General features: G+C 41.8%; 1 protein-coding gene across 1 annotated transcript in view; it reads right to left on the reverse strand.

Moving 5' to 3' along the window:
- Positions 1 to 25,516, reverse strand: part of SNTB1 (syntrophin beta 1) — a 117,972-nt gene that overhangs the window by 57,827 nt on the left and 34,629 nt on the right. The window contains exon 2 of the mRNA XM_075023882.1: positions 297 to 513. Coding sequence (XP_074879983.1) covers positions 297 to 513 — 217 coding nt within the window. The remainder of the gene's footprint in view (positions 1 to 296; positions 514 to 25,516) is intronic.

Genomic DNA, 25,516 nt, shown 5'->3' on the forward strand with positions numbered 1-25,516 from the left:
AAAGCAGACACTTAATCAGGATGAAAACAAACCCCTGAGATTGTATTTCTACTAAAAATGTTGGATTACTGCACTGAAGAGTTTCTCCAGCACAACCCAAAAGCTGAATCCCGCACCTCACAGCTCAGACACCACCACCCACCCTTCCCAAACCGGTGATCGCTTGCCCCTCACCGGGTGGCCGTGTGTGGCCAGAGCCCATCACCAGCTCTTGCTCACCAAACCCAATGCTGAAAAGGTCAACAACAATTCAACGCGAAGGCAAAAATGCAGCCCCGGGCAAGTGCCCCGCTCACCTGTTTTCGGGGTCTGACACCGTCACGTTGCGCGTCACATAGCACATCTTGAGCGGTATTGTCTTCTTGTCTCTGTGGATGGAGAGCGAAAGCTGCGACAGGGGGTCGGCAGAGGCGCAACCCAAGCGGGGAGATTCGGGGGGAGGTGTCTCCCACCCAATTTCTGAAACAGGAGAGCCTTTCTTCACATAGGGGGTGGCTTCTCTCATGTACTTCACTATGGAAAAGAAAAAAAGAAAAAAGAAAGCAGTAAGTAAATGGATACTCAGTAGTTGCATCCCACGTGAGTTTTTTGAAGTGGGATCAACCCTCAGCACTGGTTATTGTCTCTACTTGTCCAGCATCACAGCATTGGAAGGTGCAAAAATACCGAAGATGGAGATCTGACTGCTGCCAATCTCAGTACGGTGCAAAGAGTAAAACGAGGGAAAAGAACAGAATAGGTGAAATAAAAACATATAGCTAGTGTAAGGCCAGCAGAGCCATCTGACCTCTACTTGACAGGCTATAAGTCCTTGTGCGGCAATTCCTATGTACAGAAGCCGTGAGCTGACTGAGGTATAAGGAAGTTTTTAAGAAAGACATTCAACCAAGTGACAGTGAATCTATTATTCCTCTATCTAAAATGTTCCAGCGATACTCCCAGTGCTGCAAACTCACATCTTGCTTCTGGTTCACGCTTGTCAGTGTCCCGCCACTGATCTTGACAGCTATTTCTGCTTGCAGGGAAGCAGTTTTAGCTGATCTACTTGTACATATATATATGGAGTAAACAAAAACTAATTCACCTCTTAGCCTTCTCTTGCGGAGATAAAATTGAGTTTGAGCCTTTCATGAGAGTGGCGGTGTCAGATTAGATCTCTTCTCAGCCTCTTCCAATGCTTTTTTCCAGCATGGATAGGAAAAGTGAATGTAGGATTCCCAAATAATCTTAATGTATGCAAAAATCAGTACCTCTTTTACACTCGTATTTCATATTCCCCTCTTTATGCAGGCAAATATTGCAACATTTTCCCTGTTTTTGAATTCTTTTGGCAGTTCAAGGTCACTGTTGATTTTACTTCTCATGTGCTTGGCAAATCTGCCAGCCAGTGTCCAAACCTGACAGAGCTCAACCAAGAAAAGACCTCACATTTAAGCACCCTGGTTAAACGTATATATCCAATGTACACAGCTGTGGCTGCCTAACTGGCTCTTGCCACTTGATTGTACCCATGACTCAAACAGCGATAACACAAACTGAAAGGGCAGGAGCACTGTGAACTTATTTGGGGAAGTTACTAAAATGCTGTGAGAGAAGATTTCAAGGAAATGGTGCATATCATCGTGTTAGCTTGGCTGAAGAAGCTGGGTATGACTGAGTAACGAAAAGATGGGTAAATTACAAAAGGGCATTGTGGTGAAGGAGGTTAAATTAGGGAAAGCAGACTGAAGTTTTTAAGTTCAACGTGAAAGCAATGGAAGTATTCAGAGGAGTGGAGAAGAACAACCATATATCTGTCAAAACCAAGGATAAGGTACGTAATTTCAGCAGCAATATTTTCAAGTCACTTCATAGCAGCTTTACCAAGAGCGATACCTGTGCAAAACTGGACTCCAGGCTCTGTAAGCATCTATTGCCACATTTTCTCTAAAACACCTTAGTGCACATCTTGCCGTTCCTCTTTTCTTTTTAAAAAATCTGTGAACTTCAATTATAAGGACTTCTGTGTTTAGGTATTTTACAGGATATTCCTCTGTGAGAAGGATCATTTGTGATTTATCAGAAATGCTGTCCTACCCAACACTGCTGTTTTGATTTCTTTGCCCCATATTATTCCAAGTAATTTTTGAAATTAATTTCTTCCCTGCTCAGGGAAGAGCTGGCATGGGATTCTACCAGGTTTCCAGAAACTATTTAAGGCAAAAGGTGTTGAGACTGATTTTTTTGGTCTTTTTGTAGACACCTACCTGGAGTCCATTATCTAAAAACCTGTGTCACCTAACTCTCAAAATCAGTGTTCATCCTTGGGTACTCCATAATTGACTTGATTTTCAAAGGTGCTGAAAATAAGCAGTTTTAGCCAGTGTCATACAGATACTGGTTTTAGCAGTCGGCATCTCAGTTTGGATGTCCTCATAGCCTTTGGGAAACAGAGAGACGGAACACATACAGATGTGGTGAATCTATCTATTCCTGTTTACACTGAGCAAATATGACTTTGTCATTAACTTAGATGGGAGGAACAACTAAAGCTGTAAAAATCATGTTTGACTGCAAACAAAATTTTGTTCCCTTTAAAATTAGAGCTTATCAATAAATCTGTTGAAAAAAGTAATCCAGTCAGCTTTTGAACTCCATTACAGTGACATGCCAGCAAATGTGATGCTAAATAAAGGTCCAGGTCTCAAAAGTGTAGCTATTATTTCATCTGTGCGATTTTCATCCTTTTTCAGTTGCAGCTATAGGCATTCAACCTGAGCATCTTTTAATTAAGGAAAGGAGAGAGGGGCAGGGGGGAGGAAGGAAGCTGAAGTGAAAAATTTGGCTCTAAACTTAAGCAGGAACACAAAATGTGAATTTAATTCCCCAGCGGCAGGGACAGAAGAAAAGAGCTGTCCCTTCCATGTGCCAAGAAGCCAAGTTTCCATGTGATGCACTGGTGAATTCATGGCAGGCAGCTGCACTGTTTCAGAAACTCCTGTGAAAGAGGAAGCAGGAGCAAGAGGAGAGAGCAGAAACACAACCCTCTTTCCACAAACTGAGTCTCAAACACAACAAAAGCCAAGAAAATTACCTCGTGGAAAAATGTCCTATGAAAATTCCTGCCAACTTCTGAACTCCCAGACATCTAGTTTCTACGAACTCTCAACAGGAGATGGTTGCTCAGCCCCAGAGACTTACATAAATAAAGACTCATTAATATACTGGTAAACTGCTGAACACCATCTTCCTATAAAATTCTACAGGAGAATTAAAAAATAGAGTGAATACAGGTTTTCTGTGGAAAAAAAAAACCCAACAGATTTTTGTAGTTTTCTACTAATTACTTCCCACTTCCCACTAAATACAAGCACTAGATTCATTGCTGAATTCTGCTGGGTTTTTACAAACCAGACTTTATGGCTCTTGCATATTCAAATGTGTTTCATATTTTAAAAGCCCCCAAATGGACACATATAAATGTATAAATGGAATATGGGAGTGGAACAGGTGGCAGAAATTGATCCATTTATATATTTTTTTGTATTATTTAAATTTCAGAGCCACTGTTTTCCATTCGCCCCATCAACATCCATAATTCCGTGTCCATAACCAAAGTCCAATTTATGAATTTAGCTGAAAAAAGGCACACGCTGTTCAGATGACTCGTAAGTTTTATCAGCAATTATTTCCTATTTACCTCTAAACTCTGGATGCAAATACTGCAGAACACTCTGTTTTATACCAATGCACCAGTAACCCTACTACACACACAGCAATTAATGGTGACCCCACACGTGTCTACATTTTGCAGTCTGTCCATTAACCAGTTCTTAATCCTCAAAGTAGAAAACAAGTTGATACCAGTATGTATTACAGGCATATTCCTATTCCACACTGCACTATCTGAGAATCTTGGATGCAGCACGGTTAATGTATAACTGAAGTTATACAATTCACTTCCATCATCAAGTTTTAAAACCAGAAGAAATACGATACAGACTATTGGATGTTAAAGTAATAATGTGGATAATATTCTGTTTTCAGATCATTACACTCAAGAGTTAGACTTCCCTTTGGATACAGTAGTACAAATTCAGGTACTGACTGAAAAAGAAAGCTGCTACAGAGAACACTGTTTTTATATATTGCAAATGAAACTACCTAATGGATTAAAACCCCAAAACATTTAATAAAATTAAATAAGGCATGCCATTGTATAACAACTCTGAGTTATGTGTAACTATTCTATAGGCATGTATATATATATATATATGCCTTCAGAACAGATACATATGTCTAAAAGGTATACAAATATTAAATATATATTTATATAAAAATGCTACATCCTTTAAGACCACCAGAATGTACTCTGCAAATACAAAAACCAATATGCAGGGACTGAGAAAAAATTCTAATGGTTTCATTATTATAACTCAATTCACTGAAAGACTGTAATTTCAGTCGAGAGTTGTCTAAACTCATCCATTTGATGCTATAACTCAACCTCAGAGATCCTTATATTTGGTACTAATTAATGATCTGTACCCTTTTGGTGCACCACTAATAAGAAACTGCGGTCAAGCAATTAAAATTCCAATCTCCGGAGCACCCCTCCCCACAAAGAGGAAGGGAAGTGGCAATCAAGGGAATTAATCCACTGATACACATTGAAATATTTTGCATTTATTTTTTGATCTGCAAGACAGGCAATGTAGCTTCCAAAAAAGCACTTCATTTATACACACTTCTGCCAAGTCCCAAGTCTCCACAATTAATCCTTTGTTACTGTTCACAGATGACTTCTTTGGGAGGAAGAAGCAGGCTTTTAATGAGAGCAATACTACAGACCAACTTGGTCAGGTTTTTGGCCAGATGCAGTTCTGAGGAACTGGAACTCTTCTGACACATTCAAACTGTTTCCTAGGAGGGAAGACAAAGACCACTGAAGAGAAGCCAGCACTCCTGAGTGAAGCTCTTTCGTTACTACAGGAACAGGATGTATAGGTTTACAATATGACAGCAAAAGGAAAAGCATACCCAAATCTGCTCGAAGAAAGATGATCAAGGAATTCCCCTTTGCAGGGGAAAAGCACAGAGTCTCCTCTTTAGGCATTCGTTCTCTCCTAAGTAAATACTCAGAGACAACTACCAAAGGTAAGTAGAAAACAGCACCCAGAAACCTCTTGAGGCTATTTTCAAAGGATGCGCTAATGTTACTGATACCTATACCCCAAAAAGATAGGTTTTCCAAAGTTCCCATAAATCCACCTTCACCTGGTCTGCTTCCTGCCAGGGTGAAAGATGGCCCAGAGAAGAGGAGCTAGGCCAGTCCTCCACCATACTTAAGACTTTTTAAGACTGCACGCAGGGATCAAGCTTTGGAGTCACTCAAGCCCACAAATTGAACGTGATGAGATCAATTGCTTTCATCAGCTTACTCAGTATGAAGGGGTTGTTTGACTCGTCTGTGCTGAAGCAAGTACACCAGACCACCTGCAAGAGTATTGCGGGCAACATGGCATACAAAAACTTTTCTTGCAAAAATGATTCTTGGTTGGTTTGAGAAGAGCTGCTAATGCAGAACTAGAGAAGGGCCCAACCTGCTGGTAGGCCGTTCCCACCTGGAAAGAAGGAAACAAAAGAAGACAAGCACTTCTGAGATTGTAGATAGCACTACTACAAGTCCAAGTTATCAACTCAGAGCCATCTAACAGCTGCTGAAGTGACACTGTCCCAAGAAAAAAAAACGTGGACGGTAGCAAAACCTAGAAGTAAACACTGCGGGTATGCGGCCTTCAGAAGGGCAGATCAGCCAAGCAAGTCAACCACTCAGCACGGTTCTGTCATTTTCCTTGATGAAACATTAAAACACAGAATTTGCAGTTTGGGTAAGGCACAAACCAAAATGCCCCAAATGGTTTCAAAGCTAGTTGTAACTGAAAGGAGAAGTCTTGCCATAAAATTTATAAACTATGCCCAAGTAATGTCAACATAAATGCAGAGTATTTTAAGCTATTGTCAATGGAACTGAGATTAACAGAGCTGGAGGAAGGTCGACTGTATTAAAATAAATTCAGTATCGTGATACCAGAATTTGCCTGCTAGGTTTTATGTTAGAGATCAAAGTTCCACTTAGCTCAAGCAAACCGCACGCCCTACAGTGAAGACGTGTATAAAAATGAGATGAGAATCTGTCCAGCTGCTGGTGCCATCATCAAAACTAAGACCCAAATGCTTCAAGAAAAGGGTTTATGAATCAGATCATCTATGAAGATGTGTCGCATGACCCTTTCAACAGCTTTAATATGGGCATAAACCAAAAACCAGTCAACAATCCTGCTTGTGAGTGTTTCCACTCCACTTCCTACAGAAACATCTGTTACTACATTCAGACAAGTAACATCCATTAACATCATCTGCTTTCCCCCGTGCTGAAAGGGATTTGAAATAGTAAACCTCTTGATCTGCCAAGAGCATCAGATCTCTGCCTCTGGGAGATGATACAAATTAGTTAAAATAAACACCTTGTGAGAATACAAATCCCTTCTATGCTTTGGCCATTTCTCATACTATAGGGAGACTAAGCTGAATTTACCGTTTTCTGCTGTTTTTAAATTAATTGAGCTGAATTCAGTGTATGTTGCTTCATCCCTTAAAGACACAGGCTTGGATCTAAATTGTAAGAAAGAGGCTGTTTTTAAAATCCTTTTAAAAATACATTCAATGTAGACACTTACTATACTTTTTATAAGGAAGACATGAGTGTTTTGAAAGAGTGATTTCAGAAAGATCCAGGAGACAATCATGCCTTTAAGATAAAGTTTACCTGAAGGGAGGGTGTTAGCAATGCGTGCCAAAAGGCTGCTGTTAAGTAACCAGGCTTCAAGCTCAAGCTTTCAGTGGGCTGCAAACAGGACCTTGAAAAAGATCAACAATTGCATTTTAAAAATATGAAGAATACTTCACAGTGTCCCTTTAAATTAGCAGCTGCTTTTATAAAAGAGGTGGAGCAATGTTAAGCAGTGCTGTAAGCACCATCACACGTTGCACCCCAAAAATGAAGGCAGTTCCTCTTCAAAGCACCTTGCAATCAGCAATTTTGCATGGTTAAGAGAATTTCTTTGTCAATAAGGTAAGAAGAATTGTGGTCCAGACAGCAGACTGAGGGATCAGCATGTCCAGGCCCCCATCAAATAGGAGAAAACAGGAGAAAATGGGCTGCTCTCAGAAAGCCATGCAAGGGTGCAGCCTGTGAAACCTCATGGGTTTGATAACCCAAATAGGGCACACTGAGCAGCCACACTGTGTTATCCATAGCAGGTCTCAAAAAACCTAACTTGCCACCAAAGATGTCTTAGCAGTCAAGAAACTGTAGGAGGAAACTCAGCATTGAGCCTTGGCAGGAGCCATGGGCAGCCCCTGCGGATGCCTTCTCCTTCCCACCTGCACCAGGGACCTCCCTTTTCCGCTGATGTCAGCACTTGTGGACCTGGAGATTACATTGCCAGGCCATCCCATGCCTCTGTGTAACACCAAAACTTCTTCAGAGAGTTACTTTTCCTCAGTTTCCTTTCCTGAGACATTACCTATGGTGTGGGCTGATTCAGCCACTGATTCCCGAGGCCTGATGTTCCCCTTTAGTAAATAAACACTTCTTCAACCCTTTCTGAGTTTCCTCAGTGCAAATGTTTCTGGGGAGTGAGGGCTTTAAATGTCTTCTTTTCTTACGTAGCATATCAATTTTGTCAACTGCAAAATCTAGTAAGTATCAATCCATTTTCATTCCTCCACAAAGCCACGGTTTTATACTCCGCATAGAGCAAGCATGAGCAAAGCACACAACTTACTCCCCTCCAGTCTGTATTAGACAGCCTGGAAGTTTCGCATGCAGTTAGCATTTCCCACCCACTTCTGCCCCTTTCAGCTCCTTGATGAGTTACATTACCAGGTTCTAATAATAAAGTCCATGTTTGAGGCTAACAGCACACATGTTCAAGGAAGCAGGACCAGTTTCAATGCCGGGGTGAGATTTTTGTGTTTCTGCTCAAAACAGATTAACGGAAACTAAACAGACACAAAATTGTGTCATACACAATCACAGTGAAACCTGAGGCTAGATCACTAGCCTGGTTCAAAGCTCTAAGTACGTGACACTCGCTAGCACTGAGCTGATGGAATGATCAAAAATAGTCACAGGTTGTCGGTAATCTGGTACACAAAAATTTCAAACTGGTAAATTAATAATAAACTAAAGACAGTCTCTTTACAGCTGATGTTGCTCAATACTTCCCATTATAATTCCTATTACTCATACCTACTACACTGAATGTGTTCCAGTTTCCTTCAAGTGATTTAGTTTATTTTAAACTTCAAAGTTTGTGTTTCAATAAATTGGATCTATTCAGTTCTGGGTTTTGACGTGTCACTAATGATAAATGCATGAATTCTAGTGGCAAGATCCCATAAGCTATTCATCTGTCTTCCAAAAACTTTACATACTTCCCCGTATGCAGACATATCTCTCTCTTCATAATGTGAAAAACAAATTTTAGCTTGTAGATATTCTGTAAACCCCAGAAGTACAGTGTTTGGTTTAAAAGGAGATGCTTATAGCTTATCTAGAAGGAGACACTGATGCTATCTTGAAGAGCTTGTACTCAGAAGAAACACTACTCCGTGGAGAACAGGGAGCAGCTACATTGCACAAGTGTCCCTTATCTAATAAACTAAAAATTGAAAAAGACTACTGTCAAAACCTGCAAGCAGTAGCTACGTAACTTACTACATTTTTATGTAAAATGTGACACAGCTCATTTACTACATTGTTATGTGACATTATGAACTATACAATTAGAACTATGCAAATCTTTCATAATGGAAGTGGAAAACATCTGAAACAGGCAATTTGGGAGCTGAACATGGAAAATAGCAGTCACATTTTGAGAAAAAGCTTTGTGGGACCTCTGAGTCACTCATTGATAATCAAACTGGATCTTCTGCTTGTCTCCAAGGCAGAATGCTTCATAAGTTAAAAAAATTTTTAAAAAGAGGTCTTAGTCACATGATATTAGGACTAGGTCATCATACTCCTTGTAACTCTACTCAAAGTACAACAGAAAAATGTGGCTTCATGTAAAGTAGGGAAGTGGAACAAAATACATTTCTTCAGTGGACCCGCAGTACTCAGATTCCTAAAGACCACCTCCTACCCAATACTGACATACTATATTTTAAAATCTCTTATCTAAATCTCAGGAATAAGTTGATTCAGAATTTCTCATGCACTGCTCATGCTTGTTGTTTTCCCCCTCTCTGTTAGTATTTATAGATCCTTCTCCAATCACCCACATGCTCAGATGGAATTCAAGGTGTCTGGCATCGCCAGCATGCTGTAATTTTTCTATTTACATGAGTAATCTCAAGTGTCAGAACAAATATTTCAGCCACTAGTGATTATGTGAAAAATACATAAGGGCATTACGGTTTTAGAGCATGCTGTTATTTCAGCAGTCACACAAATCATTAAGTATTACAGGATAGACTGAAAATGGCACTCACTGAGGGAAATTATTGCACTGTGTGTGATTGTACCTGTTTTACAGATGGCTAAACTGACACAGGCAAGTTAAAATGCCTTCCTCAAAGTCATGTAGTAAGTCAGTGACAGAGTTCTCAGCACTAAACTTAATTTCTGCCTCTTTAGGACTTTTCATTTTTAAGCAACCCGAAGGGATCCCAGTGCCAGTGAAAATCGGATTCACAGTGCCTACAGTCCTCTCCCTATGGGAAGACCTTGAAGACCTTCCAAGATCCCCCAGCATTTACTTTGAAGAGCAGGGCTTCAATCACTTGCCAAATTTCAAAGTTCATTTTCATTCTTTACTGGACAACACCAAGAGCTTTGAAAATGAGCAAACTCAGGGCACTCATTCAGCTAAGAACTTGCCCTATCTCCTGTGGCCTGGCTATCCATTGAAAGCCATCAGATCACCACACAAGCCCTTATTTTTAGGAATCCTTTAGTTTGCAACCTTACCAACAGGAGAGACCAATGGCCATATCCAGAACACTCAAGTGCCAGTGATTATTAATACTTATATCTATATGCATACAGTTACATAAATACAGACAGATAGATAAGTATAATATGAACACTATTGAAGTTCAGTGACTTGGACTGAAAATTCCTATAAATGCCCATGTGCCTGCCTACATCTCTCTCCTTTTCTATTTAAACTGGGAATAACAAAGTCTGGTAAATTTGGAGAAGCAGCCAGTCAGTTCTACACTGCGAGCCCACAGGAATCACTTCGCTCCACCAGAAAGCACCATCTCTGGGCTGCCACACCATCACAGTTCAACAGGAGAAGCACAACAGCTCCTCTCATAAGACATAAGAAAATCTGTACAGTAGTCTTAAGACTTCTATACAACTAAGGAAAAAAAGAAACACAAATCCAAGCAGGTCCCTAAATTGATCATGGGGAACTGGGATAAGTTTTTTCTGATCAGAGGTGGGCATAATGTAGCAACTCTATTTTTATTTATTTCAATGTGGCATAATAACAGCTCAAGACCACCTTTGCCTGGTTCTGAAGTCCAAGTACAGTCTCAAACTGCTTCTTCTCCACCTAAAGACATTTGCAAGATGACCCAGGAGGCGCGTGGCAGACCTGGAATGAGGTTTGGCTCTACACCTATCTCCTTGCTGGTCTACAGGCTAGGAGAAAACCACCTGAAGCAGACAGATTGCTCGCTGAGGCACTAGAAGGGAGACGAGACCTCACAGGACACCACCCCTTGTATTTCAAGGGGTGGAGGAAGCAGGACTGTATGTCCAGCAAAGGCAATGAAAAGAGAAGGGCAATGAAACATTAAGCCACATCCTTGTGCCTCAGTGCTTGGGCTTCCATTTCAATGGAGCCCTTTTATCGCAGGGATTGCGTTTTTCTCTAGGAATAAACCACCAAAACCCTAACAACAAACTACAACAATTAAAGAATAAGCACACTAGTCATTAGCACAGGCTAAAAGGTATTCAGAAAGCACGAGCACTTCTAGCACAGGAAATTCTCAGAACTGCAGCACCCAGAGACCACGACTGAAACCCAGCTGTGCTGCCACAGGACCATGGCATCATGTGCTGCTGTTTGCAGCTCGAAGTCTCTTACCAAGATGACAGTTCTATTCTCATCCCCGAGAAGCTGTAGTTACTGTATCTTAAAAAATGTCAATGATCCCTCATGGAATATGGTCCTCCTGGAACTCCAGTGCATAAGGCAATTTGGGAGTGAAAAGAAAGTCTTTTTTTTTTTTTTCTTCTTTTTTGGCAGGTTTATTATTTTTAAATAGCATCATTTAAAACTATTCTGCAGACAGGATCTCAGAAATGAATTAGTGAACACAGGGAGCAAGGGAAGCAGTGAAAATCCTCATAAAAATCCTGAATTCAGAAACTGATCTTTTCTTCCATGAAATGGTTTTGTGGGGTGCTCTGAAAAATACATTCTCATTCAAATTCATTTCTTTTTCTACAAACAAAATAGTACTTTGAATTGACATTTTGATTATAAATGTCTTTTTAAGGTCAAACTCCTTTTCTAATAAATATTGCATGGAGTGTCCCCCAGCATCCATTTTGTCAGATGGAAAATTCATATAGTTATGATTCCATCAGGTTTCTTGCAGTGGACTGGGCATTTAATCAATGAGAGCAAAGAGCATCTAAATAGGGTTAGGCTTCAAATTCCTTTCAGTGAGAAGTTAAATCCCCATTAGCTTTGAGCCATAAGCCCCCGTGGGTTTAGCATGCAGCTTAAAAGATAACTCTGAGAGGGGTCATGGCTCTTTACTGTAGTACAGAAAGCCTATTTCACAGATCGCCCAGCAATAATAATGTAAATATAATCCTGTTTCAGTGGACACTTTATCCTTCCAGAAAACAAGCAATGTTTTCTGTCCCAGAAAAAATCACATTAATCTTCAATTTAAGGGCAAAGTAATTCCCTGCTTCATTCAAACCCTATTACAGAGAATTACTGAGACTCGCCTGGTACCACGCTGATGCTGGGGCCAGCGTGGTCCCCCCACCTCTCTGTAGGACAAGACAGACACAGGTTGCTCTCAGCAGCTGCTGAACAGCAAGTGCAGTTGACTCGGCACATCAAAACACATTTGCTCGCTACGCCAAATCCCGGTTTTGACTGTTCCAGGTTAGGTCAAAGCCAGGTTAAAATAGTACAACCTATTGTTTTTCAGAGTCTGCAAACTGCCTGCCAAGTACTTTTTGGTCAACTAGTATGGGAGGCTGATAACAGAGGCTGGAAAAGAAACTGGCAATTCCCAGCTGAGCTTCAAAGGGCTGTAATGAAATGCAACTCCGGTTCAAATCATCACAGAGAAAACCATTTGTTTAATCGGTGAGAAGAATGCTAATTTGTTTGTATCTCAAATTTGCCATTTGTACTACTGGAGCACTTACCAGGATTAGCAATGAACCGGGGCATGACAGCCTCACATGCTGTGCAAACACAGAACAAAAAGCTGGTCCCCTCCCAAGGAGCTTAGACATCAAGTACAAGCTAAGAGACAATAGGGACATGACAAGGAAATAAGCAGGCAGAAGCGCCTACAGTAAAAATCATGCATGTATCTGCCATTGTTGTTACAGTTGTATTGTATTCCCCTGTAACAGAGACAGCCGTAGCAGGTGCTGTTTGTAAAAACACTGGAAAAACATGAGGAAGAAAAGGAAATACGAGTAGGGTGATACAGTTGCTAGGATGCGTTTGCAATTAATAGTGGCAAGAATTTTCCCTGTGTTGTTATCACTGCTGCTTCCCATGCAGGGATTCCACCAAGACTTAAACTTTCAACACCACCTCAGGCATAAAAGGTTTTTGCACTGGAGTTGTTGCTTGAATTCTGCTGATAGATAGATATAGATATAAAAGCATTCATCTGAACCAAGGACAACTCAAGCAACTGGGAGCACCTAGCCAAATGAGGATGCTCGCCAGAGCCTGTATGGACAGGGGGACTGGACTTGAGGCACATGTAATGCAAAGAAAACTCCTCAATACATGTGCAGATTAACTGCAGCTCTTCTGAACCTCACACTCACTGGCTTGGCCTCACATGTTCAGGCCCATTCCCACAAAAGGGGAAAAAACCCCTCCCTGTATGTCTGTCCTGTAAATCCTGAGAATAATTCTATTCCAAAAGTAAACAAGCTTGTGAGGTGAAGGCAGACTGAAAGCAAAGGATGGTGTATGTTCATGCTTGCCATTAGCATAACTGGTTTTCTTTATGCTCCAGTGTGGGAGTACCTTTGAAAAGAGGAGCTGAAAGCACAGCATTCCCATCCACATCATCTATGCTTTTACAAAGACTTGGGGATACACAACAGGGATAACTATCTGCTTGAGGCTTGTTTGCTTTATTTAGTTCAAGGGCAGGTCTCTCTTGCTACTTGCAGAGAACACAATCAGATGATATCAGTGCTGCTCCCTTTTTTTTTTTTTTTTAAAGCAGCACTGATGGGCACAGCAAAAAAAAAATCAAGAACAGTTTCTGCCTCAAAGAGCTTCTGATCTCAGGGTCACTTACAACTTCTACCAAAGTCACTGGGTTCATCTTCAATGGGAATTAGCCCAGCTCCAGTGGTCAAAGCTGAAGATGTGAATAGTCTATAAAGAGGGAAAGAATGGGAAGTGGGAGGAAAACTAACCCCAGCAGGTAGCTGCATGAGTAGCTGTTGAACTCCAGTTCACCAAGAGATATCCCAAATGGAACCACTGGAAAAAGTTTTTACTTCAGCTGTACAGGACCATGCCTCAGCGCAGATCACAAACACCAGCCTGTCTGTCTCTCCGCAGTCAGGGTGACTCTTCTCTCATCTTGCACACCAAAGACCATCAGAATATCATTGACGTATCTCTGAAGAGATCACTCACCTAACTAAGCTGACCTTTGGGCTTACTGCCATAGTAGGTTTGTGCTTCAGTTCTTAAAGGACAACTTTGAAACTCTAGATTTCAGCAAATGTCAGAAACTGATAGACAATTCAGTATTTATTCAGTGCTCATCTCTGACTCTTTTAAAGACCACTTCTGCAGTTGTTCCCCTTGCAGAGGCCTTCAGAGGCTGAAGTAAAGTTGGTGGCAGACTGACAGTCTAAAGCAAAACTTTTGAGGAACCCCAAGACCAATCTGCCTGGTTGATTATTACATTTAAGAAAAGAAGATGGGGAGCTGGGAGACGATTTTAAGCTAGCTGATGGCAGAGGTATGCCTGTGATATTTACACCTCTTCTACCATAGGAAGTGTCAGAAACTTATTCCGTGGGTGGGTAAATAATGGCTGACTAGTTACCAGAAGTTAGGAGCTGAGAATATTGGAGTGCTGTATACACTCTTTGTTTAACCAAAGGTTATTCTGTAACTCTTTTATTAAATGCGTGATAGATTAGAGAGTGTACAAACCTATTAACTGCTAAGAGGGCAGACGAGTTCAGAAGTATGTGCCCATAAATAGAGTGCTTCTAGGTCACTTCAGCTTCCTCAAGACATTTTTCACACCATTTATAATGCACTGCCTTGTCTCATCCCACCAAAGGGCCAAATCATCACCTCCTTCAGAGGCAGGACTAGAAGACTCATTGGATTCTTCCAGATCGACAGCAGAAACCCTGCACCTCAGTTTAGCTTACAACCACTAGACCCGCCTCACGCTCTGCAGGTTATAGGGTTTGCGCTTAGCAAGCAGTGACATTAATGATCAATGACCAGAAAGCCCTCTTCAATGACAGTGTTAAGGAGATAATTTAGTAGGAACAGAGCAACTATATGTATGCAAGCCCATATAGTAGTACAGAGACCTTTGCAAATATATACACATTTACATGCATCTCCTCAACGTACGCCATGTCCTAGGATGCTGTTATATAGCTAAAGATTTCTGGCTCCCCGTTCCTCCAGCAGCTGTTACCTCATCACAGTAGTCCTATCCCCAAAACCCTGGGACCAAATCTGGATTTGTTCTTCTGCCAGGAACTGATCCGCAGCAGTCCCCCCTTCACGCCAGCCTCTGCCCCAGCCCCTTCCCTGCCTCCCTCCCCACCCTGCGCATCCCTCTCTCACCCATCCCAGCGGGTGCCAACCTCTCCCCTCGCTGCCAAAAACACCTCACCTTCCTTTGCACCCTTCCCCTCCCACAGCAGCAGCCTCTAAACTCTGCTGCAAAGGAGGAGGAGGAGGGGAAGAAGGAGGCACAGAGAGAACCACTGCTGCTGGGCCAGGCTGCCCTCGCCCGCTCCCCTTTTGTTCCATGCCCAAGCGTGCACGCAGGGAGCAGCAGCTGATGCCGGGCCCCAGCACCTCTCCCAGCCCAGCAGCACCCTGTGCTGGGGCAGGCGCTGCAAGAAGCTCCCGGGCTGCATTTTGCCGCTTGCAGAGCCGTCCCCGTGGGACAGCACAGCAGCAAGGGCAGAAGCATCCCGTGAGCTATGTGTTGCACTACGGTGAACGACGCCAACACGTTCATGCCAGAAATTCTAACTACCTACCATTGCACAGAAATATCGCCTTCCTGACAAAATCCCTTTACAGCATTCAGAGCATTCGCTACGCATCAGTATTTTCAGATCACTTCACAGCAGCTCAGCACCCAGCACTGTCAGATCAAGTTGCGGCAGCAGGTCTGTGCCGCTCCACGACCCCTCCGTGCAAAGGGAAGCCTCTGATAAAATGGGAATGAGGTGCCCGTGCCCACGGCCCATCGCCACCCCTCTGTCATGCATGGGGAGCTAGAAGAAAGTAAAAGACAAAATATGTGTAATTAGAATTACATTTTTAGAAAGGGATTGTGGATCTAATGGAGAAGAAAACTTTATCAAATGAAGGACACAGTATCCTAAAAAAAAAAACCCAAACAACAAACCAACAAAAAAATCCAAACACAGAGCAAACAGAATGCTTATTGGGACTGTTACTGCGACGTTACCTAACAGGATGAGCAAACTCATTACAGCCTGGCTGCCTGCTTGATATTCTCCGCTTTCTTATAGTCTACAGTACACTTCCAGAGAGTTAGCTGCAATGGTGAATTCCAGCTATATTCAATACAGGCAGTAATTAAATGGTTATAAAAATGTGAAGCTGGAATGCTGACAAACTCTATGAGCGGCATTATCAGCAGTGACGGTCGGGGAGTCAATCTGCCGCACTTCTCCAACGGTTTAAATAATGTTTGCCAGGATCCCCCAGTCGACGCTTTCTCCCCCCGTCTCTTTGCATCATGCCGCAGTAATCGCGCAGATGCCTGCTGTGCTCAGAAGATGGAAAGCTCGAGAGGTTCTTCAGGGGAAGAAAAAAAAACAGCAACAGAAAACTTCAGGCAATTAAGCCACATTTCACCTTCCAGCAAGACTAACCCAACGGGCCACCAACAGCTCCTCTCCCAGCCACGGATCCCCCCACCCCTATGGCACCTCTAATGATCTTGCTATTTCCTTCTTATGATGAGAAATAATCAGTTTTTTAAATATACACCAGGAGCGTGTGGCTGACACCTGCCCATTAAGGTCAAGAACAAGCAGGTATATTTATCCCAAAATTTGTGACCAGGGTTTTCTCAGTAGACAAGATCCTCCTGAATGACAGGGCTGAGGGGAAAATGGGCTGTGCTACCACCTCAGACCTACACTTCTGACTAAAAGCCATTTCCCAAATCTCCTAAAATGTTCTTGTAGAACCAGGTCCTCCTCCTCCCCCAGAGGAGAGGTGAGGACGGAAGGCTCAAGCACCTGCTCCATCGTCCCTGTCCCCCCTCAGCCCCGTGCTGTAATTACAGCTGTCTGAAGTCAAGCATCTGAATCCGCGCTGTGATGAAAAGCAGGCTCCTTTGGCATGGGCTATCACATTTAGAAGCATCATTGTTTTCCTTTAAACTCAACAGCTGCCCCTCAAGTGGGAGGAACCGGAGTTTGCGCGTGTGCATGCCCCCTTCCCAGGTCCGCTCAGGCCTTCCTGCTCACCACCCTGGACCCTGGGCACGCCGGAGAAAAGCCCCAACTACTCACACAATAGCAACACGTTCATTAATGCTGCGTGTTCCAGTCGTCTATCACATACAGAAATATCAGATCAGAAATAGAGACAGAAACACTGATTTTTTTCCTATTTATTCTCCTACACAATGCACTATTTAATGCTCTACAGTCCTTCTGCAGCCTCAAACCAGCATTTGATTTAAATGTTCTTTGCCTACTGTCCTCTGCTTATGATGTCCTGACTATATTCCTTTTTAAGGACACCCCTTTGTCCTTTGCTCTGCTTCTACCACAAAACCTACAGGGCTCTCCCAGCTGGTAACCGCTAAGGCGGGAAAGAACAGAGATTAGCTCTATTTTACTGTCTGATTTGTTTCCTATGATCAACCAATTAGGTAGGTCAGGGCTGAGTAACTCCACAAAACTAAGTCTGTATAATTGCTTGCTCATCGTCTTTCAATATTATTCTCAGCTTTCATCCCTATTTTATTCCCATCAACAGTTACACACCTCATCTTTAAATGTTGATCTCTTCAAGCAAAGCACTGTCTCCTCCGGCTTCCTTCTGCATTGCCCAGCACTGCAGGGATACGATCCTGATGTTTGCTAGGATGAAAAAAAGCCTGTCTTGCTTTTGGGCTGCAAGCACTACAGCCGTCCAAGCAACCCCGCCGAAAGCTGGAGAGGCAGGAGGAAGGAAAACACACCTCAAGCCTTGGACAATATATTGTACCTCCTTGGAAACAGCCATCAGGAGGCCTGATTTAACAGCAGCGCACTACACAGCAAACACAGCAGAGCCTCCACACATGCTCCTCAAACCTCGCTTTTCCTCCAGTGTAGGTGCAGTACAGTCAGCCCATCGCCAGGCAATGCCAACATGGTATGATCTGGCTTCTAACACAGGTGATATCAAGACCGTCGCTGTTACTCCTGGCCAGTTTCCTTCAAGCTCTTCCTTGAGCATTTCCATGGGATACTATGTGTATTCCAGATAACTGAGTAAAATAAAAATAAATGAGAACAAACAGAAGCTTGAACAGTATGACATTAAATTTCCATTTCTGCATCATAAAGTCAACTGCCACATGGTCCATCACAAAATTCAGACTATTAATTTTAGGCTACCTGGTTTTCCTGTGACAAATATCAGAGGATAAAGTTTGCTCTTGCTGAAGGGGTCCAATTCCCACCACAGTGAATGAAACTCGCTAAAACAGAACAAAATCCAGCCTAAATCTAATGGAAGTAAATTTGGAGGGAGGAGCAGGGAGATGAGGGATGGGAGGAGGACACTTTTCTGAGTTTTTTATATTCTTAGTTTTGACTCAGTAAGGAAAAAACAAATGTCTGAATTCAAATTCTTCACAATATTAATGACAAAACCTGTTTCTCTTAGAAAAGCCCAATAAGCACACAGAGGCTCCAATTATTTTGCAGTAAAAAAAGTTTAGATCATTTCTTCTCAGTGTGTTAGAGAAAAATTACACGACCAAATTCTGCCAGCATATTCCCATGTGTATTTTTACTCATCATCAAAATAAATAAATCAATATATCCATAATATTTAAAGACCTTAGACATAGTTTATAAACCTGGAATCTCAGCCATAGAGAACATGTTCTTCAGCTTTTACCCTGAGAATAACCAGATCAAAAAATTGAAAAGTCTATATAAAGTAATACATTCTTGTAAATGCACTCCATTTTAGGAATAAGCCATTTCAAACTGTACCTTCTACTTAAAGATGAGAAAGTACAGAATCGCAGCCTCTACACTGTGGTTTATGCCTCCAACACACACAGCTGCAAAGCAAACATTAAATTAAGAAAGCTGCAGAACTGTGGCACAGCACGACATGGTGTGGGCAGGACTTTGATTCCTATCTTGAAAGGCAAGATCTTTATCTCCATCTGAAAAAGTTACTGTCCATTTATGAGGTTAGAAATGAAGCATGTTGTATACGGGGAATACTGTTATAGGCAACATTTTATTACTGTGGAAAGTTAGGAAATTCCAGGTTTAGGAAATGCCTGGAGACATTCCCTTCCCACCCAATTCCCCATGCTATGTGGTTCGTTCCCCCTAACTATCAGGCATCTCTGTTATCTACACAAAGTGAAGCAGAAAACTGTCACCATGCTAAGGGAAGTATTTTAATTCTTCTCACTCACCATGTATGTAAACTACTACACACAACTCAAAGAAGTATATAAGTATTATTGAAACTACTTTGTCAAGGAAACTTAATCTGATACTCAAACCAGTATTGACTCTCTTCTTACAATGCAGAGAGAGGTGCAGATTTTTAGGAATGATTTGGGATTCATTCCTAAATCAAATTTACATTCTCCATGCAAACACTCGGATTAAACAAAACTGTTATGTAATTTAAAAAAATATTTAAAATTATTTCAAAATAATTTTAAAATAGTAAACCCCCCAGGTTTAAAACAGAAAACAGTCTTGTAACTTGTTTATACTAAAAATAAAGATGCACAAACCTATTTGGTCACTGAAAGTATGATTTGCAGTAAAGGAGAAGTCGTGGCATGGAGTGCAAAGTCAACACACAGCATAACGCAAAGGCTTGTTTTAAGTTCAGCTGCAATATCTTTCATCCCTTGCCCCCTTGGACAGAGCTCCTACTTCACTGATTACCTCAGCGTAAATCCTGTGGGATGGTAGGACTCACGGCACAGAAATCAAATCCAGTCCACGTTAGCCAGCTAGTAAGAACAAACCTGCATACCGTGCGCAAACAAGCAGTAGCTTCTGCTCAGTTATATGGCTGCCATCTGATTTTTAAGAGTTAAAAATAAGACAGTTTGATGTGTCATTTGTGACAGTGACAGCAAAAGGGATACTGGAGACAAATCTTACAAACACTGATGCTACTGGAACACTGCATTACCTGAGGCAACTCGGGCCTTGCTCTAAAATTGTCCCTGAAATTGAGTACTGTCTTGGGTATTTAGGACGCTGGAAAGTCTTAGGTGTACAACCCAAAATCCAGAGACTTACTGCAAAAAGACACCACCATCAGTGTAAAAGTCAGACTTTTAAAAGTCTAACAGAGGTGCAAGGTGCTGCTGGTGAAGATTTCCAAGATTTCCTGGGGAAAGACAGGAGAAACTGTAGTATTTTTTGTGACATACTCTTGGGAGAACACTTGCCAGTAGGAAGATTGACTAAAACCCCTAAAATCACCTGCTCTCCCAAGAAATCATGAGTGCTGTCCCACAAGCAGAAAGTAGGTGAGATGCCAGAGCAGTGGTGACGGAGAAGCTGGAAACTGTCACATCCCGGCAGAGCACGGCAGGCTGTTCCCTCATCAGCCACAGAGCAGCCACGCATGTGGCTACACTGTGTAATGCTCAACTTGCCAAGGTCTTCTTCTCTTCCCTTTCGTTTCGGGTGCTGTACTGTCCATAACCAGCAGGTCCACTGCCGCGGCAGAGAGCAGCGATGGGGCACCACAGGGTGCCCCGCTCCTCATTGAAGACAGCAAGCTCTGCAGCCCTCACAACAAGCAAAAGCTGTTGTTGCATGGCCAGGAAGGTCTATGGCAAGAAATTTGTCTTTGTTTTAGCTGGTATCGCATGGAAGGAGGGTTTGTGCAGTCACACTGTTATCAGGCCCTCCTAATAACAGCATTCACTGATCAGTTTTGATCGAAGATGACAAAGACTGGCAGATATATTCTCAAACACAGCAGAGTAGAGAGACTTTTATCAATGGCCTGCTAAAGGAAATAACCGGAGGCAAATCCTCCTTAGACACCAGAAGATTTAGAGAAGGGAAATGGCATGAAGTATTTTCTCCCCTGTGCAGATTCTTTGGTAAAGAGAGATAAAAGCTCAGCAAAACTTTTCCTGTGTTAGGACATTACAAATGTCACTCTTGCCCCTAGACTCTGGTGTTTACAAGGCATGAGTTCCCACCACAGTTTTATAATATTTCTGGTTGATTAATTAGATTAAGAAGTCAATCAACCATGAAACAGGATTCACTGGAAACCAGGCTCGATTAATTCTGGGGCTGTCAGACTTTGTTTTTGTTGCAAATAAGCAGGAAGTCCAACTACGAGAACAGCAAAAGACCAGAACATTGGATTCCTCAAAGAATTGACAGAGAGAGCCCAAGCCCCAAATAACAGTTTGGGCAGGAACCTGTTCCCCTGCAATTCAAAGAGCCTGACTTGTATAAGACATGTGGCTGCCTTCAGCCCGTGTCAAGTCCTTGCCAGAAGTACCCATAAACAAAGAGTCATCCCCATTTTGCAATGCTCCAGACTGGGCCAGATGGAGCCCTTGATGGGAGTAGATAACTGAGACCTGAAGAGCCATAAAACCCCTTCTGTCTAGAAGTGCCCTGCAGTTCAGAGGCACGGCAATAGCTGGGCATCACAAGCATCCAGTGCAGCAGCTGGCCCTAACACGCTACAGGATTCGAGTCACCAATGTCATCAATCCCCACGCTTAACCAAGCATGGTGACATTGGTCTTTTAAGACGAAAAGTACAAGGAAGTCTTCTTGTAGAGCAGAAACCAGGCGCTGGCTGAGCTCCCAAGTCTTCAGGAGATGATTTAATTGTCTCTGCTGCTTTGGCACAGTTAGCTTTTGGTAGACACGCGCTGCTGCTATTCCCTTGGTGATCCAAGCTGGCAAAATCAAATGACTAAAAATGAGAATTCTGGGGGGAGAAAGAGGCCTTTAATGTGATCTAACACAACTTAAAAATCTAAAATGAAGACAAGAGCCAACAATGTGGCATAAAGAGAGGCATCCACTGAGCTTAAATTACTACCTTAGAAACTGGCATTCTCTATAGTTCACAGAGATAAATAGACCTCTCAAGAGGGCAATTCATGCAGCAGTTATTGTAAAGTGGGAAGAAATCAGCTTTTGGAGCTGCCAGGTTTTCTCTTTTTCTCTATTAACAACTAGGAAGAGTCAGGATCTCGTCTCAGTTAGCTGTCAAGCACTTAGCTAAAGTTCAGAGGGATGAACTGCACCCAGAAGACCAAGAGACTCCACTTGAGCAACCTGTATTTGATTTTGCATCAAATCCAGTATTTTAAATCCAAGGTCATATCATCCAATTATAATTTGTAAATGCTGAAGTGGTGCTGCAAAGACTTGGGAGACAGGAAAATAGGAGTAAATTAAATGCTCTGGAGTTTCCATAAGGTTTTTTTGATTACATTACCATACCCAAATCACATGCATATACATTATTCTTTTAACTGCAAACCATAATCAGAGATGGCAAGGCAGTTCATTATGTTTCACAAGTCCCAACTAATGGATCTTAAAAAAGGTAGCTCAAACCCATCAATCCTCCTTTTCCCATCCCTCCCCCAGCCTATTCCAAATCAAAGGTATGGATTACCCTGTTTCTAACGTGGAGCTTGGATAGGCAGAGATAGGACAGAGACATTCTGGAATTCTTCTGGGCAGGTTTATTTTGATGCTATCTTGCACAGACAATGAGGAATGGATGATAAAAAAAGACTCAGTTTTCTCAGCAGGTGTGAAATTGAGTAATCTTTTAAAGTTACTATCTGTGTGAGGCAAAACTAAATAGAAAGATAAATCTAAAAGATCATGACCATCAAAGAATAAACTATGTCTTCTGCTTTTTCATACAGAGTTAGACAATGCTATATCCCTATCACCGAGCAATATACTATACCACTCAACAGGCATCTGGATGGTCCAGGAACCACAACGTTGCATACATCCCCTACAGCAATGCTGCCTTCTCCTTGGAAATCTCTCATGGAAGCCGGAGGATTTTCAAATGTCCTGCATTTTGTCTTCACAAATCAAAGATTGTAAGTGACGCACCAGCAACGTACTATTTAGTCCTGATAACCCGAGAACTGAACAGGCAAAACACAACTGCTACGCAGTCTCCCCACTCCATGGGTGGATGTCAAGTTTTCAGCCTCTGACTGCCTTCACTCCACTGGTCCACCCAGTGACACCTCTCAACAAAATTACCAAGAATTAAAACTAAAGGCTGAGCTGTCAAAACACAGGGTAGTCAAACACAATTCTGCAAATTGAACTAAGTTAAGTTCTCTTATTATTGCCACCAATAGTTATTGCAAAGAGCTTTACAGTTGAAACTGAAGAACTCATGCATTTGCACTGAACAGTGAGGATTCTCTTCAAGGAAGAATTAAACTCAGAATCTAATACTACCAAAAAAGAAAAGAAAAAAAGTTTACAGTAATTAGATAATCTGTTGTCTGTGTTTTAAGTGGCGTTTTCTTCTGTTTAAAAGAATAAAGAGATTTTATCTATACAGCTAAAACCTGAACTGTACTCCAAACGCTCCTCCATCACTGAATCAGCTACCACCTTACTCTATTTTTATGGTAAAATTACAATAATTAGTCTTAACTGGACAGGAGAAACTGAACCACCTTATTCCTTACGTAAAAATATTTCAGCTGTTATAAATTAAATTTCTCTACTGCAAGCACTAGTCTGAAACACAATTATTTCAGAACTTAGTCTGAATTGGTATTCAAATGTAACGACTTGTACCCTCAAAGCAGAGTTAACTCACTTACCCTCTGAAAAACTCAAGTGTGCACATGGGAACCTTGTTCTGAACAGCCACATTAGACAACTGGCACCTATGCCCGAGGTCTTCATCACATTAATTCCCCAGGCTCACACTGCTGCATGTTTTCCAGTCCTCTATGCACAATTTCAAGGTACAAGTTAAAAGTTAAAGCTATGTGTTGAGGTCTTTCAGTACTTGTTTTCTGCAGGCAAGGCACATTTATATGGATTGTCAACTAATAGTTATTTTTTGGGATCTTCATTTCCAAATGCTAAAAGGTGTATGTAGAAGGGGAGAGCACACAACTTGACTTTTCAAATGTCAGAGATATATGGCTGTTTAAAAAGTAAAAAATCTGAAGTTATACAGAAATATACAGAAAATTTACCTTAAAGCAGACATGAATAAAACCAAAAGAAAATCCCAAATTTTCCAACTCTATACCCAAAAACATACAGAGATCTAAGCTGACCACAGCATGAAGGAACATGTTTTAGTTTGCGTAGAAAACTTTTTACTTCCTGGCAATAAAAACAGGGCACTGACCTCTCTGCCATAATCTCAGTCAAGGATGGGTGGTAAAAATAATGGTCAGAAATGTAGAGCTTCAACTAATTTATTTAGTAGCTGCCGGGGAGAGATTCAGGGGCCAAAAGTTGTTCCAACAATGAAGCAAATCCGCTCTGTGCCCAGACAGACCCTCTATTGAGACAGTCTCTTGGTTACAATAGAAACAAGATCACAGTTAATCTCCAATAGAGAGCTACATGCCTTGGCTAAATCAAAACGTATACCCCTTCCTGGTGCTCTCTCCGAAAGCCCTGCTGACAACAGCAGAGCTGACCAAGCGTTAGTTATGAGGATGCAATAGGGCTGGTGAGGTTGAACCAAAATTAATTCATCCTCTCCGTTTTGGCTAGCCTTTTTGCTCGCAGATGCAGTGCCATTTTACAGGGACACATTTATTTTTGTAGCTGTTAGGAGCTGATGATGGACAGCCTGTGCTCTGCCCCTGGGTTCCCTTCTACCTCGTTCCAACTTCTACAGCCACCCAGAGTTACACAGCTAATTAGTGTGGTCATTCGACCTGTCATTGATTATTGATTTGTCATTTGATGACTGATCAGTCAGCAGATGACTGAATTTTGCCCACTCCTCAGTTTAGGGGATTTAAGAGAGAAGGAAAGGCCAAATTCAGTCCCAGAGTTAACAAAGACTTTATCACCTTGTCCAGGTGGAAGAAAGAAGGTACTATTAAACAGTAGAGGTAACTCTATAACTTCAATATGGTCTGCTTTTGACTCCTTCCTTAAATATTTCAGTTTAAGAAAGTCACCCTGAATATATACAAAGGCAATAACATGAAACTGGTGTACACAGAGAAAAAAAAAGCCTAATCCAGAGAAGGTCACGAAATAGCCATATATGTTTCTAATACAAAGAACTTTGTCATAGCCAGAGCTGAAAGAACTCAGCTGAGCTGCCATGAACAAACAAGCCTGCAGGGAAATGCTGCCGTTTCATGCAGGAATTCTTGGGCATGCATTTGTAAGCTACTTCTTTACAAGATTAAAGACTTTGAATATCCTCTTGATACAGGCTTTGCTAGCACGTACAATGAGCAGGCTCCTGCCAGGCATGGGTTTGCTTACCAAAATCAGAGACATAAAGAACGGTCTGGACATACAGAACCTAATTACCGGAACACTTCCAATCCCAAGAAAAGACTGAATAAAACCAGCAAATACAAGTTCCTCTAGGAAGATAATTAGTCTTTTTCCCTGGCTTATGCACTATTTGCAGTAATATTCTGTGGTTACCAGCAAATTACCAAAAAAAACCCTTTGCCTTCTACCAATGTCTGCCTTCTATATGTTTCATGCGTGCTTCTTTGAAAACAT

The sequence above is a fragment of the Buteo buteo genome, chromosome 3 (genome assembly GCF_964188355.1).
Source record: "Buteo buteo chromosome 3, bButBut1.hap1.1, whole genome shotgun sequence".
Classification (NCBI taxonomy): Eukaryota; Metazoa; Chordata; class Aves; order Accipitriformes; family Accipitridae; genus Buteo; species Buteo buteo.